Genomic DNA, 13,355 nt, shown 5'->3' with positions numbered 1-13,355 from the left:
TTTGAAAATAGTTTTATCTTTTTTTAGAAGAAGAAAATATTTTCCCTCATCTTTCCTTCCTCCACTCCTTCACATTCTTTTTAGTTTTAGTTATTATTATTTATTATTATTTTTTAAATCAATTTTTTATCATTTATCTTTTTTTAATTCTTTTATTTTATTCTCCCTTCTTCTTCGGCCAGTCACAAGCGAGTGAGGCTCAAGAAGAAGAAGGGAAAATAAAATGTAAAAAGGAAAAATAAATAAAAATAAAATTTATTAAAAACAGTGCATGGAAAAAAATCAAATATGATTTTCCATATTGAACAACGAAAAATATTTTCCTGGTCATTTTCAAATTTTGGCCGAACATCGGAAAATATTGACATTTTATTGAAAAATGACTTCCTGAAAAATATTTTTAAGAAACATCCAATTTTTTCGCGAAATGAATATAGCCTTTCTTTTTTTAAGCAATAAAAGTAATCATTCAAAAAAGTATTTTTTAAATTATTTATTTTTCGCGAAATAAATTGATCTAACATGCTTTAAGCAAGGAACGGCACCATAATGATTATCAGATATTTTCTTAAGACAATTTTGAATGAATTATCGCGCTTGTAAAATTTCACCTTTTAATTAAAATCTCACGAGACTCACTTGTCTTTTTCTTTTTCAATTCGAAAGACCTCACTTGTAATTTTTAGAAATGAAAACATAAAAAAAGTCCACTTGGCATAGAATTTTCCAGTTTTAGCGAAAAATTTTCATTAAAAGATATTTTTAATCTCACGAGACTCACTTGTCTTTTTCTTTTTCAATTCGAAAGACCTCACTTGTAATTTTTCGAAATGAAAACATAAAAAAAGTCCACTTGGCATAGAATTTTCCAGTTTTAGCAGAAAATTTTCATTAAAAGATATTTTACGGAAAACGCTATGTGCGCCAAAGTTAGAGGTGAGCATGGTTCCAGGGTAGAACCGAGAACCTGGAATTGGAACCCGTAGGATCCTGTCTGGTTCCAGGTTCCAAGGTATGCGGGATAGGTTCCAGGTTCCAAAAATTGAAGAACCTGTCATAACGGGTAGGTTCCGGGTTCCACTACCTAGAACCTGGAACCTAGATTTTGAAATAAATTTATCATTTTTCTTTGTATATATTTTTGTACGATCCTATAATGTTCTATGGCATCCGATGAACTGGAGCCAAACAAATTTTTAGGTTTCAAGTTCCAAAAAATGATAAGCGTGCTCCAATGGATTGGTTTCGGGTTCTTAATATAACATGTACGGAATCTAAAATTACTCACCTCTACTTTCTCTTAGATGTCACATCATTCACTCTCATTTTGCTTAACTAAAAATGAAAAAAGAAAATAAAATAAAAGAAATTGATAGGTTATCGGGTACCCTGGAACCGACCCTATAACCTGTGATGGGGTAGGTTCCGGGTTCCAAAAAATGAGGAACCTATTCTGACTAGTAGGTTTCGGGTTCCAAGTGGAACCCGCAATGAACCCGGAATTGCTTACCCCTAGTCAAAGCCGGCCAATTTTACCAACTTAGCACGCAAGATCGTAGACCATTTCGGTTTACGGTGATTAGCGATCACGTTCGCGCTAGCATTGCAAATGCGAAGAGGACCAAGAAACGGCGGGCAACGGAGTCGTCGAAGCACGATGCCTTGACCGCGGAGGACCTCGCCGGGCGCCTCGGCCGGAGCTTCCCCAAGTACCGGCGGATCAAGCGGTGGCGGTCCGCAAAGCCCTAGAGTCGTCCGCGAGAAGAGGAAACGATCACGAAAGAGAGCAACGATTGGAACCGCGGTCCGAGGACGAACGGAGCGATGACAAACCGAGCAAGAGATTCGGGTCCAAGAGGAAGAGGTCGGGGGAGGAGGCGACTGTGGGACAATTGGGGCCGTCCATTGGCGCAACCGACGATGGAGGGACGCGATTGATTGCGGAAAGGGGAGCCGGAGTTTTGACTCGATGGAGCCGATGCTCCGAGCGAGCGAGCGAGCTGCGGCGACCCTAAACGTCACGAACTGGAGCAAAGACGAACGAGATTATAATCGAGCGGAGAGAGGCCCAAAAGAGTTGATGATGCCGGCGGCTGTTGAGTTTCGCTCCTGATTGGGCCCATATCCAGTTGGGCCCCGAACTTGTCGAGTCCGCGTAGCTAATGAAGGGCCCAATCGAACCTCGAGCTGCGTGTGTGGTTTCTTTCCTCATTTCGTGCCTCCGAGCTCCACATTCGATTTTCGATTCGTCTCTTTTCTCGAAGAAAGAACAAAGCCCCTCGGACCAAAACAAAAAAAAAAAACAAATCAATACGTCATGTCGACAAATAATTCCTCCCAATAAAAAAAAAGAATAAATAAATAAAAAAGCAGAAAAAAAAGACGGCAGGACACGTAAGCCTTTTCGTCTCGTCTCCGAAGTCGCTGACATCATGTGCCCGCAATCGGGCCCTTCTTTTTTTTCCCACTAGAGAATTAGGGGAAAAGAAAATGAGAATGATACGTATGGGCTTTCAATTCTCGTCACGCGAGAAACCTTCCCTCCAAACTTCGCTTCGTCTTTTTTTGTCTTTTTGTCACGATTTTCACGCACGCGTTCTCCAAATCATCTCTTTCTGGTGTGAACGCCCGGCGACCACCAAAAACTTTCCCGTCCCTTTCCTTTCCCCCCCTTTTCTCGCTCTGCGAGGTTGGGCAGCCTCCTTTTTCTGGCCGCAAGGTCGTCACTTTCCGGGCAAAATAACATGATAATATACAAAGAGTGGCGTCAGCAATATTTCAGGTCAATTACAATTGTGGGGGGAGGTGGTGATCTGTGCTTATCCGGCGTTCGGCTGTCAACTTGCTCGAAAAGGTCAAAAAGAACGGGGAGGGGGAGAAGATTTCCCCGAAACTCTCTTTGATCAGCCAGCCAATCTGGAGATTTGCCTTTATTGATACGAAACTAGAACATGCTTTTTTAGCAAATGGAGAGTTTTGGTCAGCTCGCTGCGCATCGTGCGAAGGGAATCCCCTTCCCCTAGAAATCCCCAATTCTGAGGGTTCTCATCACTTGCATGACCCATCACCCACACCCCTCCTCGGCAAAGTTTCCGCTGTCTTCTCTTCAATGTTCAATCTTCGTGCCTATCGAATTGTCCGAAACAGAGGCATTCGTGAAGCGGGATCTAAGGCTGGGATCCAAATTGATGAGTATAGCGCCCCCCTTCCCAGATGAGGAAACAAAATGGGGGACGAAGCGAGTTCGGAAAGACGGAGAATTTGATGAAAAGGAACAGAAAATTTTTTGCCAAGAAGGGGTAATGATTTGCAGGGATAAGCGGATGACCTCACGCGCTCTGCTCAAGTTGAGGAAAGAGGGATTATTCGCAATGTCTTTTGTCTGACCTGAAGAAAAGACACAGAGATGGTCCTAAGGCTTACATGGTTTTTGGTGGCTTTTGCTAAAATTGGGATGGTTTGATGAATTCGTGTTTTAGGGCATGAGCCCACAAGAAAGCAGCTCTTGAATTTGTCCAATGGTGATGTTGGGTAGGGACCACGGCCACTTCTAGTGATGTGTTTGACAATTAATTTTGTCGTGTAAATTAGAAATTTGGCGCATTTCAAATGAGGTCTCGTGAGTGTCTAATTGTCACGATTAATGATCAAATCCAACAAAGCGTCCCCGGAATAATTTATGAGTAGCCATGTTCCTAGAAACGGGAAAAAAATATTTATTTTGACCGAGCAAGATCCGTATGTGAAAATATTATCGTTTCGAAGAAATCCTTATAGAGCTTTATTTTTTAAAACAATGAAGGTGGCCCGTTTGGCTTGACTTTCATTTTGAGCGAATTTCAATTTTCAATCATCGATCTTAAGGAAAGATCTAGATAATTTAAAAACCCCAAAAAAAATTATGGAAAATACGGAAATCTAAAAATAAAAATGGAAAAAATGAGATAAATGCCATGATAAAAAAAAAAAAAAAAAAGCACCTCGTTCATTCCATCAAAGGCCCAAAAGCAAAGTGCCCCGCCCAAAGAAGCCCAAAATCCGGGAAATCAGGAAATATCCTCTCTCTCTCTCTCTCTCTCTCCATGTGCAGGGAGATGATCCCGCGTGCCCAATCATCATCCCGGCCGCATGCACGTTAGCCCCGGACTCACGCGCCACGCGGCGCGTGTAACCGCGCGCCCCGCTCGCAAAATCGCAGAAGTACGCACGCCCCTCGCCCCCGGACTTTTGTATGATCTCCTTGACTTTTGGTCAAAGCGATTTTCGATTTTCACTTTTCATTTTTCCAATCATTACTATTTCCCTCTTGAATTTGACTGCCCTTAGCCATTCGAATGCGAGAGAGAGAGAGCGAGGGGGGTGTTCAAGCTCATGCCTCTTTTAAAGGTCCACGAAAATGGAGGAAATCATTCTCCCTCCTTCTCTCTCTCTCTCTCTCTCTCTCTCTCTTCTGTGAAGAGCATCTGCATCGGTCGATCATGGCGTCTCTGAGGTGAAGAATCTTGGAGAGCAAAGGGGACGAAGGCGACGGATGAAGAAGTAAGCTCTGAGTCTCCTCTTCCTGTCCAGTGTGTCCATGGCGATGATGTATGGTAATGGTCTTTTTTTTTTTTTCGTGAACACGAAGCTCGATTGGGGAAGGAGGAAGAGAAAAAGAAGAAGAAGAAGAAGAAAAGAGAACAGAAAAAAAAAAGGAGAATTTAAATAAAAAAAAAGGAAAAAGAAAAATAAAAAAGCTGTTGCCTTCTCCGCTTTTGTCTCCCCTGAATTTTCTCTGGTTTTGCCATTTCTCCACTCAATCGATTTCGTTCCTCCGCCCGCCTCTTTCTCCTTCCTCTCTTTCCCTGAAAAATCTTCCCTCTCTCTCTCTCTCTCTCTCTCTCTCTCTAGAAAGCAAAAGTCGCTTTCTCTCTCTCTCTCCCCCTCTCCCTGTAGCTCTCATATGTGAATTTTTGTGTGTGCGTGTGCGTGTTTGGATCGCGATGTTCTGTACTTCCTAGGGGAGGGTCCGCGGCGTCCTGGGCTCCCATATCGAGGTCAGACTTAGGGTTTCTTTTCTTTTATTTTTTTGGGTTCTCTGCTCTCGTGTTCTTTCCATTCTTGTTTTGAGGTGCGGGGGGTTTTCTGCATTTTCGGATCTGCGGACTGCATTGCTGTGATTGTGTTGTCGCGATGAAGAAGCCTCTCTTCGCCGTTTTCCCGTGAGAGTTGATGATTCGGAACAAGTTTCAGCAGCGGAGCTTCTGTGTTTTTTTCTTTTTTTTTTTCTGTTGATTTGATGATTTTCTCTTTTTGGGTTTCAGGTGTTCCGTGCATAGCTATTCTTGGGCGACTTAGCTCGATTCGAGACCTTGAGCCCGGAAATTGCCAATTGGCGGTGGATTGATTGGTCAGAGAAAGCAGTTTCCCTTTTGCCGATTCGGAAATCTTGCATCTGCTCTGTCGTGGCCAGATTCAGGCGTGCAATACCTTCGCGTTAGGTTGGCGTGCATCTCTCTTTTTGCGGCTTTGGATCTGATTTGTAGAAGATGGTTAAAGTTTGCTAGAATTGTCGTCCCTTCAGATTGTTTAGTCTTGCTAAGAAAGACCCTGTCGTATCTAGTAATGTCTTGATTGAAGTTTGTGCAGTTTTAGCGTGTAATAATTGTTGGGAATTCTCTGCAGTAGATGGCCTTGTGATTCTAAGGTTGGTGAGCGAAATGAATTCTGCTTTAGTGTATCTCAAAGCACTGGACGGTGTTTATTTACTTCCATGCTTTTTTCCTTTGGATGATACTTTGTTGAACATAGAGATTATTAATTCCTCATGACCCCAATCTTCTTGTTGGACTTCAGTCTCAGAAGATGACTTGTCTTATAATTAATGTTTTAATTAGCATTTTATGAAAGGTTGCTTCTACTTTTTCTTTAATAATTGTTTTCTCTGTTAGATGTTTGACGCTTTGTCTTTAGGGCCTTTCTCCAATTTTGATTGACGTCTCTTCTCTTTGTGGGCTTTTATCTTGTTTCGCCAAGGGGGAACTCTTAAAATATCGTCATCAATTTGAATGGTGTTCTTGGAGGATTGAAATTCTCCCTAGCTACCCTGTTGTATTTAACATGCTCTGTTACAAATTCGTTTTCTGGCAGTCGGATTGTCACTGCCCTGTTGCACTTCTGGAAAGGATAGCTGTGCAAATACAGTTGAAAGATATGAGCCACGCAACATTTGAGAGTGATGATGGGGTACTCTCCCAGGATCAGATTGGCTCCCCTTTGATGGATAAAGGTAAGAGTGGAGGAAGTGCAGATGGCGGATCAGTTCTGAAGAAAGGTCCATGGACGTCTGCCGAAGATGCTATTTTGGTGGACTATGTCAAGAAGCATGGGGAGGGAAATTGGAATGCTGTTCAAAAGTTCTCAGGGCTTTCTCGTTGCGGCAAGAGTTGCCGGTTGCGATGGGCAAATCACTTGCGGCCAAACTTGAAGAAAGGAGCATTTTCTGCGGAGGAAGAAAGACTCATTGTGGAACTCCATGCAAAAATGGGAAACAAATGGGCTCGCATGGCTGCACATGTAATTGCTTGACTTCCTTATCTACATATTGAAGGAGGAGCTTTCTCTTGTTTGCTTCCTGCACAGTTTACCTGGGGAAATTAAAATATAAGGATTTTCTATCATATCTGCATTGCATGAGATATGTGATATATTGTTAGCGGATTAGATTGCATTTGACGTATGTCTCTTTTGTCTAATATTCCTTTGGTTTAGATGAGAAGTATCCCATGTAGCTTCTTGCATGGTTGAAATTGCCAGTGTTGGCATGCAATGAATTTGAAAGCCTTTTTTGAATATACATATGTTTAATATGGCAGATCACTGGAGAGTAATAATTTGCTTCCAGTCTGAAAAAGTTTATATTGAATCTCTGAAGTCGGTCGGTTTTCTATTATGTTTAACGTCCCTTTTATATGTTTTACTTAAGGTTTCTGAAAACTATGAAACAGTCATTTTGGAACTCTACTCCTTGATGTGAAGATATTGCAGTCCCCGAAAAAACTAGTTTACCCCTAAACAGACTATCATAGTCCCATGAGTTTCAACACAGTTAATTGGCAACCATCAGTGCTCTAATACTTCATTTATCGAGACGGTGTGGTGTCAGATGAGTATATATTGGTTGGTTGCTCTTTGTAATAATTGTCTGTGGTGAGCTTCAGGTTGCAAGACCTCTGGACCTTTCAGTTATACATGGAGTCAATTTAGCATTTGTAATTCACTAATATAAGTACCGGTAGTGATGCTTTGCTGAATCTGTTTTTTTGAACTAAAAAATAATAGCCAGCTCTCCTGTTACTTTCTGCTGCAAATTACCGGTGGCATTCTTGCACTATGAGCAGCATTATTGTATGTCTATCCATGCCGGGATGCAATTTGCCCCCAGTCATATCTCTTTCTTTTTTGTTTGGCTGGATGAGTGCGTTATAAAATAAGAAGAATTCACAAAAGAAATGTGAATTACCTTAACTCCTTATGCATGCTTTAGAAAAACAAAAAGGCGATGCGGAGGGCACCTTTATCAGTACACTGGACAGCAAAAGAGCGCCTTTTGATGACAATTACTCTACTGGCCTACAGCCTTGTGTGGACCTAGGGTACATTAAGGATTTGCAACACTTGTCTTTTTCTTCTTTTTTTTCTTGTTCCTTTCATGACTTGAAATGTGAAAGTGATCATTTTGATTGTGCATGACTGCACGTTGCCTTCAATTCCTTTTCCTTCTTGCACTTGTTAGTGTCAGTTCCTGTTCTTTCACCAATATTGTCCTACTATACATCTTTCTATGTGGATAGTTCAAGATACTGACGTTTTTCATTTTTTCCATTGCTCTTGGCATCTCTTAGCTGCCTGGCCGTACAGATAACGAGATAAAGAACTATTGGAACACGCGAATCAAGAGACGTCAACGTGCTGGCTTACCACTTTATCCTTCTGAGTTGTGCGTGCAAGCGCTGCAGGATGGTCAACAAGGTCAGACATTTTGCAGAATGACCAACGGGAATAAAGGCCATCATGACATCTTGCAGAGCGGTGGCTATGAGATTCCGGATGTTGTTTTTGACAGTTTAAAGGTCAACCACGGTGTCTTACCTTATGTTCCTGAAATTTCCGACATTTCTGCGACCAGCTTGCTGATGAAAGGTCTTGCTTCTTCTCAATATGGTGGTTTAGTGCCGCCAACAATGCCTCGTCACAAACGTCTTCGTCAATCAGCATCCTTTTACCCTGGCTATGCTGGTATTTTCAAAGATGCGTTCCCCTCGATGCATCAATTTGAGGATGATTCCCGTGAGAAACTTTCTCGATCTATTGTCCATCCTTTTCAGATGGATCATGATCCAGATAAGAACCCACTGTCCTTTGGTGTGGTTCAAGGTAGCCATTCCTTTTCAAATGGCAATTCCTCTACTTCTGAGCCCTCTTATGAGGCTTTGAAGTTGGAGCTCCCTTCACTCCAATATTCTGAAACTGATTTGGGTAGCTGGGACACTTCTTCGTCCCCTCCTACTTTACTTGAATCAGTGGACAATTTTATCCTGTCTCCGGCTAGAACTGGAAAGGCTGATTCAGAGTGTCTCTCTCCTCGTAATAGTGGGCTGCTGGATGCTTTAGTTTACGAGTCAAAGACTATGAGCAGTGCCAAAAATAATTCACCTGAAAAAAGTTCAAATTCATCTGCTTTGACGCCTGGTGATATAAGCAGTTCCACCTTGGATATTTGCAAGTCTGAATGGGAAGAGTATGGTGACCCCATCTCTCCACTGGGCCATTCTGCAAGTTCAGTTTTCAACAGTTGCACTCCTATGAGCACTAGTGGAAGCTCACTGGATGAACAACCGCATCCTGATACCTTAACTGGTGAGAATATCTTCAAATGGTTTTTTTGTTTTCCTGGTTGCAAATATTTTTGTTCTTTTAGGAATCTGATTCAATGGATGTAGCAATCTAGTTGATCTTCATTACTTAAAACATCCTTGAGTTTAATGGCTCCTGATTAAAGCAGGCTGCAAATATCTTCAATTCCTTTTTCTTTCTTTGCGCTTTTCTGTGCCTTCTACCTTTTTTCTCTAGTCTCCCAAATTTTCCTTTTTTAAGGCCGGATACATATGGATTCCGCGTTAAGCATTTAACAATTGTTTTGGTTGTTCTGCAGCATTCAATATGCCGGAACCTTTGAACCAGTTTCAGTCTCCTGATAGCAAGCATGAAATCCCTGCCCGTTGCGACGTGATGCGGCCTGATGCTTTGCTTGCTTCAGATTGGTTTGGACTTGGTTCTGGATCTCTGAAGGATCAATCTGCCATTTCTGATTCCATGGTGTCGCTTCTCGGAGATGATCTTTGCAACGACTACAAACAAAGCATCGGAACTTGTACTTCAGATCAAGGATGGAGGCTTAATTCGTGTGCCTGGAACAACATGCCTTCTGCGTGTCAAATGCCTGAACTTCCGTAGAATTTGCTAGGCCGAAATTCCCCGAGGTCTGAACCGACTTCTGTTCTTGTCGATAATTTGTCTAGTCAATCCTAGTCGCACACAGAACACACGAAGGCCACCATGAGACCAAATTGGAATCCGGCTGTGGTTTTCTTAGTTCTCTTGCTCTTTAAGACATCTGGTATTTGGAATTTGCCCTGTGTGAAACTTTGAACTACAGAGGCACTTAGGTATGTGTTGACCTTGTCCCTCTATAATTGTTTGAATAACCGAATATCCTTGTATTGGATGCCTTTTTTTTTTGGGGGTCGGACTGCATTGGATGCTTGACGCAGTCTAAGATAGTTCGCATTATTTTCCTTCAGGTTTTCTGATCCTATAATTATTTGGTATTTCCCCATTTTTTTAAAAGGAAAAATCTTTTAAAGTGTCTTGCAATCTGCTGTGATATATCCTGCTTTTTATCCATCATTTTTTCAAAACCTCCGATTAGGATATAGTATTCTCACATTGAACACGAGTTAAAAGTAAACGCTAAAGAATTGGGTTAATAGTATTATGAAAAATTTCAAATTGATACACGTCATAAATTTATTTCAAAATAATTATTTTATCGCAAAAATTTTTAAATCGGGTGATAAATTTATTTTTTGTTAGTTTTTGTTAAATTAAATTAATATCATGAAAAATTTTAAATTGATACACCTATGATAAATGGAGAACAAAAATTACAAATTATTATACCCGTTAGCTACAATCTGTCATCAAATTTAATAATTTGACGATAAAATTTAACGAAAAGTAGCGAAAGGTAAATTTGCTGTAGATTCATCAATTTAGGATTTTTGATGGTAAAAAATTAATTTGGGATGAATTTATCATTTATGTATTAATTTGGGATTTTCATAATATTAACCCTAAAAGAGATTAGGCAAAAAAAGGAAGACGGCCACAAAGGAATAAAAACAACAATCCATGTCCTTTTCCAATCTAATCACCATTTAGGATGACAAAATTAATCGACTCCTCTTTTTCGTTTTTGGTGAAATAATAGGGAAATTGTCAAAAAAAATTTAAAATTATTATACTTTTATCAATTCAACCCTAAACTTTGCAGTCTATTTGATCAATTTTGGCCACCTGGCGTTGCTAGAATTTTTTTTAATAATATTTAATATTTTTTCAATCATTTATTTTTTTTTGTTCTTCTTCCTTAGGCCATGGCTTCCTCACGCCATGGTTGGAGCAGAGGATCGATGAGCCACTGGCATCGGTGCCTAGCCATGGCCTGAGGAAGGAGGAGACCAAAAAAATAAAAATCAAAAATCAAAAAAATATTATTAAAAATTGCTTCTACAGCTTCACGTCGGCGTCGGCCACCCAAAGTTGGCATGATGGAATAAATTGGCACAAATACAAAAGGTTTGTGACTGAATTGGCTCAAAAGAAAAGTTCAGGACCGAATTAGCATAAATGCAATACGTTAGGAATGAATTAACAAAATTAAAAGGTTCAAGACGGGATTGGTAAAAGTGTAATAAATTTAGGACTTTTTTAACCATTTTTCTTTAAATAATGTCAGCCCCTTTTCCGAAATTAGGAATTTCATATTTTCACGCGAAATGCCCTGAGTTCCTTTGCCTACTTCCCGTGAGCTCTGTTCGAGCGAGCAATCTTCCCAAGTTCTTCGTCGTCGTCGAGGTCGGAGAGAGAGAGATTTCGGGGGAATACATCGTCATCTTCGATTTTCTCTTTTGCCTATGACTGTTGTCAATCTTCTCCTCGGTTTGAACTAGACTAGCATGAAAGTGGTCGAGAAATTTCCGAGGAGAACACAGTGCTATTTGATTGAAGTCAATGGGAAGCATTTTTTGGGTCAAAGACATCGATGTGTTTTGGCCTTCGCAAGATTAGTTTGTAACAATTATTGTGGCCCGCATGATGTTATTAACAATAGTTTAATAATTATGTACATGCAATAAAGTTAAATATATTGGTTACGAAAAGATACCTTGAAAATGTGTGATTCTGAAGTGTTTTGATGAAAGACACCTCTTGGATAACGTTTCTTTTTAAAAGGAAGTCTAGTTTTCTCTCTAACCCTAACGAACGGACTTAACGACATTAATGATATAACAACGTATGGTTGTTTCTCTCCATCAGAAATAACTTGAAAGAATAGAGCGTTAAGGGAGAGAAATCAAGTCTTCATCATCTTTGTCTTCTGCACCGATCGTTTTTGAAGAATCACTATGGATAAAGGCACATATTTATCATTATTGATTGTGAAAATCAAGAAGATCGAAGATCCATCAATGATTGAATCTCCGTGTATAGATTTTACTACTTAATGCTTATAGTTTGTCTCGGAGCATGGTTTAGGATTTCATGATTTTCTGATAATATTCGTATATGAAGTTTCTGTGCGTATGAATTAAGGCTCGATGAATTTTCTTGTCTTTCATGAAATTTCGGGGATTTTATGAATGAATTGAAATTCGGATCAATTCTGGCCTTGAAAGAAAAGCATTTATTCTTGCCAAATTACCACCACCTATCACCAGAGGCGGATTAAGTGGGGAAAGTTTCGGTGATTAAGGTTTATGTCCGATTGATTTTTTGCTTGATCCCAATAAAAATTTTGGCCATTTTCTCCTATTCAAGGACCTGTGTGGTCGTGTGGATGAGATTACCAAAATCTATATTTTAATTTGGCCTAACCTAGGTTTTCGGAGGGGATAAAGGGACGAAAGTCATGGCGGAATTTGGCAAAAGAGCGGGCTGTTCATGCGACGAGGATTATTGCGTGAAGAAGAAGACGCGCGTGGGACCCACGTGCCTCGTAGGCACGTGGACACATGCGCCTTACTCTGACCAAAATGAACAGGCGTAGGGGTGTGCAATCGGACCGGATTTACCCAAAACTAGGATTGGATCACCCGAAAAATAGGGTCGGAAATCGGTTCTCGCTCAAACCGGTTCCAATTTTTTGGAACCAGTTGAAATCAGTCCGGTTCCCGGTTCTAGGTAAAGACCCACCAAGACCGATTTTAGCTACTGTTTAAAAAAAAAACTATCTCGCTTCTTTTGTCAACCTTGTAAGTTTTAAAGTGGGCTTCGAGTCTTTTGACTTACAAGACAAAAAGAAGATATTATTAGCGGATTTTGGTGGTAGTGCGAAAGGAAGAATTGCACTTATTAATTCAGCGTTTTGTAGAATCATTATTTCTTTTGGTAGATTGTAATTTCTATTATTATATTTTGGATTGTTGCTTTTGGGGGATAATGAGCTTTATTATTCACATTTTACTTTGGATCATTTCATCGATATACTTATTATTTTGATGGAAAAAATGAAATCAGAAAAAGAAACAAAAAGAAAACAGTCTCTTGGGTAGACCCCGAAACTGGATCGAAAAATAAGGTCGGTTCCAAAACAAGTTCTAGGATAAACAGGGTCGATTCTCGATTCCAAAAATTGGGAACCATTTATAATATGGTCGGTTTCGGGGTCTAGGTCTAGGCCTAGGCCTATCCACCAGGCCCATGCTCACTCTTAAATAGGCATGTGTGGAAGGAATTTTTTTATGATATTTACCATTATTTAATTTTGGCCATGCCCATGAATTTACAGTTTTGCCCCTCACCGCTCAAATTAGAGCTTTGCCCCTATTTTGTCCTTTGCGACAAAAATCACTATTTAGCCCTTGACTCATAAATTTACCATTTTGCCTTTGAATCCTGAATTTACCGTTTTGCCCTTGCGCACATGAATTTAATACATCTTGGGAAATTAATTATTTGTTAGTCACCAAAGTGGCCGAACCTTAAGTTTCTTGAATTTTTAAAATTTATAGTATTTTATTCAATTATCCATG

At 40.2% G+C, this 13,355-nt stretch overlaps 1 protein-coding gene across 3 annotated transcripts; it reads left to right on the top strand.

Annotated features, from left to right (window-relative positions):
* Positions 1-4,569: 4,569 nt before the first annotated feature.
* LOC115743755 (transcription factor MYB33-like) lies at positions 4,570-9,835 on the top strand. Of its 3 annotated transcripts, none has more exons than XM_048278443.1 (5): positions 4,570-4,592; positions 5,304-5,480; positions 6,130-6,555; positions 7,884-8,898; positions 9,194-9,835. In XM_048278443.1, exons 3-5 carry the CDS (start codon positions 6,193-6,195, stop codon positions 9,493-9,495), a joined length of 1,680 nt encoding a protein of 559 aa, XP_048134400.1. In that variant the 5' UTR covers positions 4,570-4,592; positions 5,304-5,480; positions 6,130-6,192; the 3' UTR covers positions 9,496-9,835. The 3 variants fall into 3 exon arrangements, with proteins under 3 accessions (XP_048134400.1, XP_048134401.1, XP_030534552.1); XM_048278444.1 differs by lacking the exon at positions 4,570-4,592 and adding an exon at positions 4,677-5,036 and having other exon boundaries at positions 6,134-6,555; XM_030678692.2 differs by lacking the exon at positions 4,570-4,592 and adding an exon at positions 4,679-5,036.
* The last annotated feature ends 3,520 nt before the right edge of the window (positions 9,836-13,355 follow it).

Source organism: Rhodamnia argentea, chromosome 5 (assembly GCF_020921035.1).
Source record: "Rhodamnia argentea isolate NSW1041297 chromosome 5, ASM2092103v1, whole genome shotgun sequence".
Taxonomy (NCBI): domain Eukaryota; kingdom Viridiplantae; phylum Streptophyta; class Magnoliopsida; order Myrtales; family Myrtaceae; genus Rhodamnia; species Rhodamnia argentea.
The sequence above is the reverse complement of the archived record's forward strand: the minus strand, read 5'-3'. Positions and strand labels throughout refer to the sequence as shown.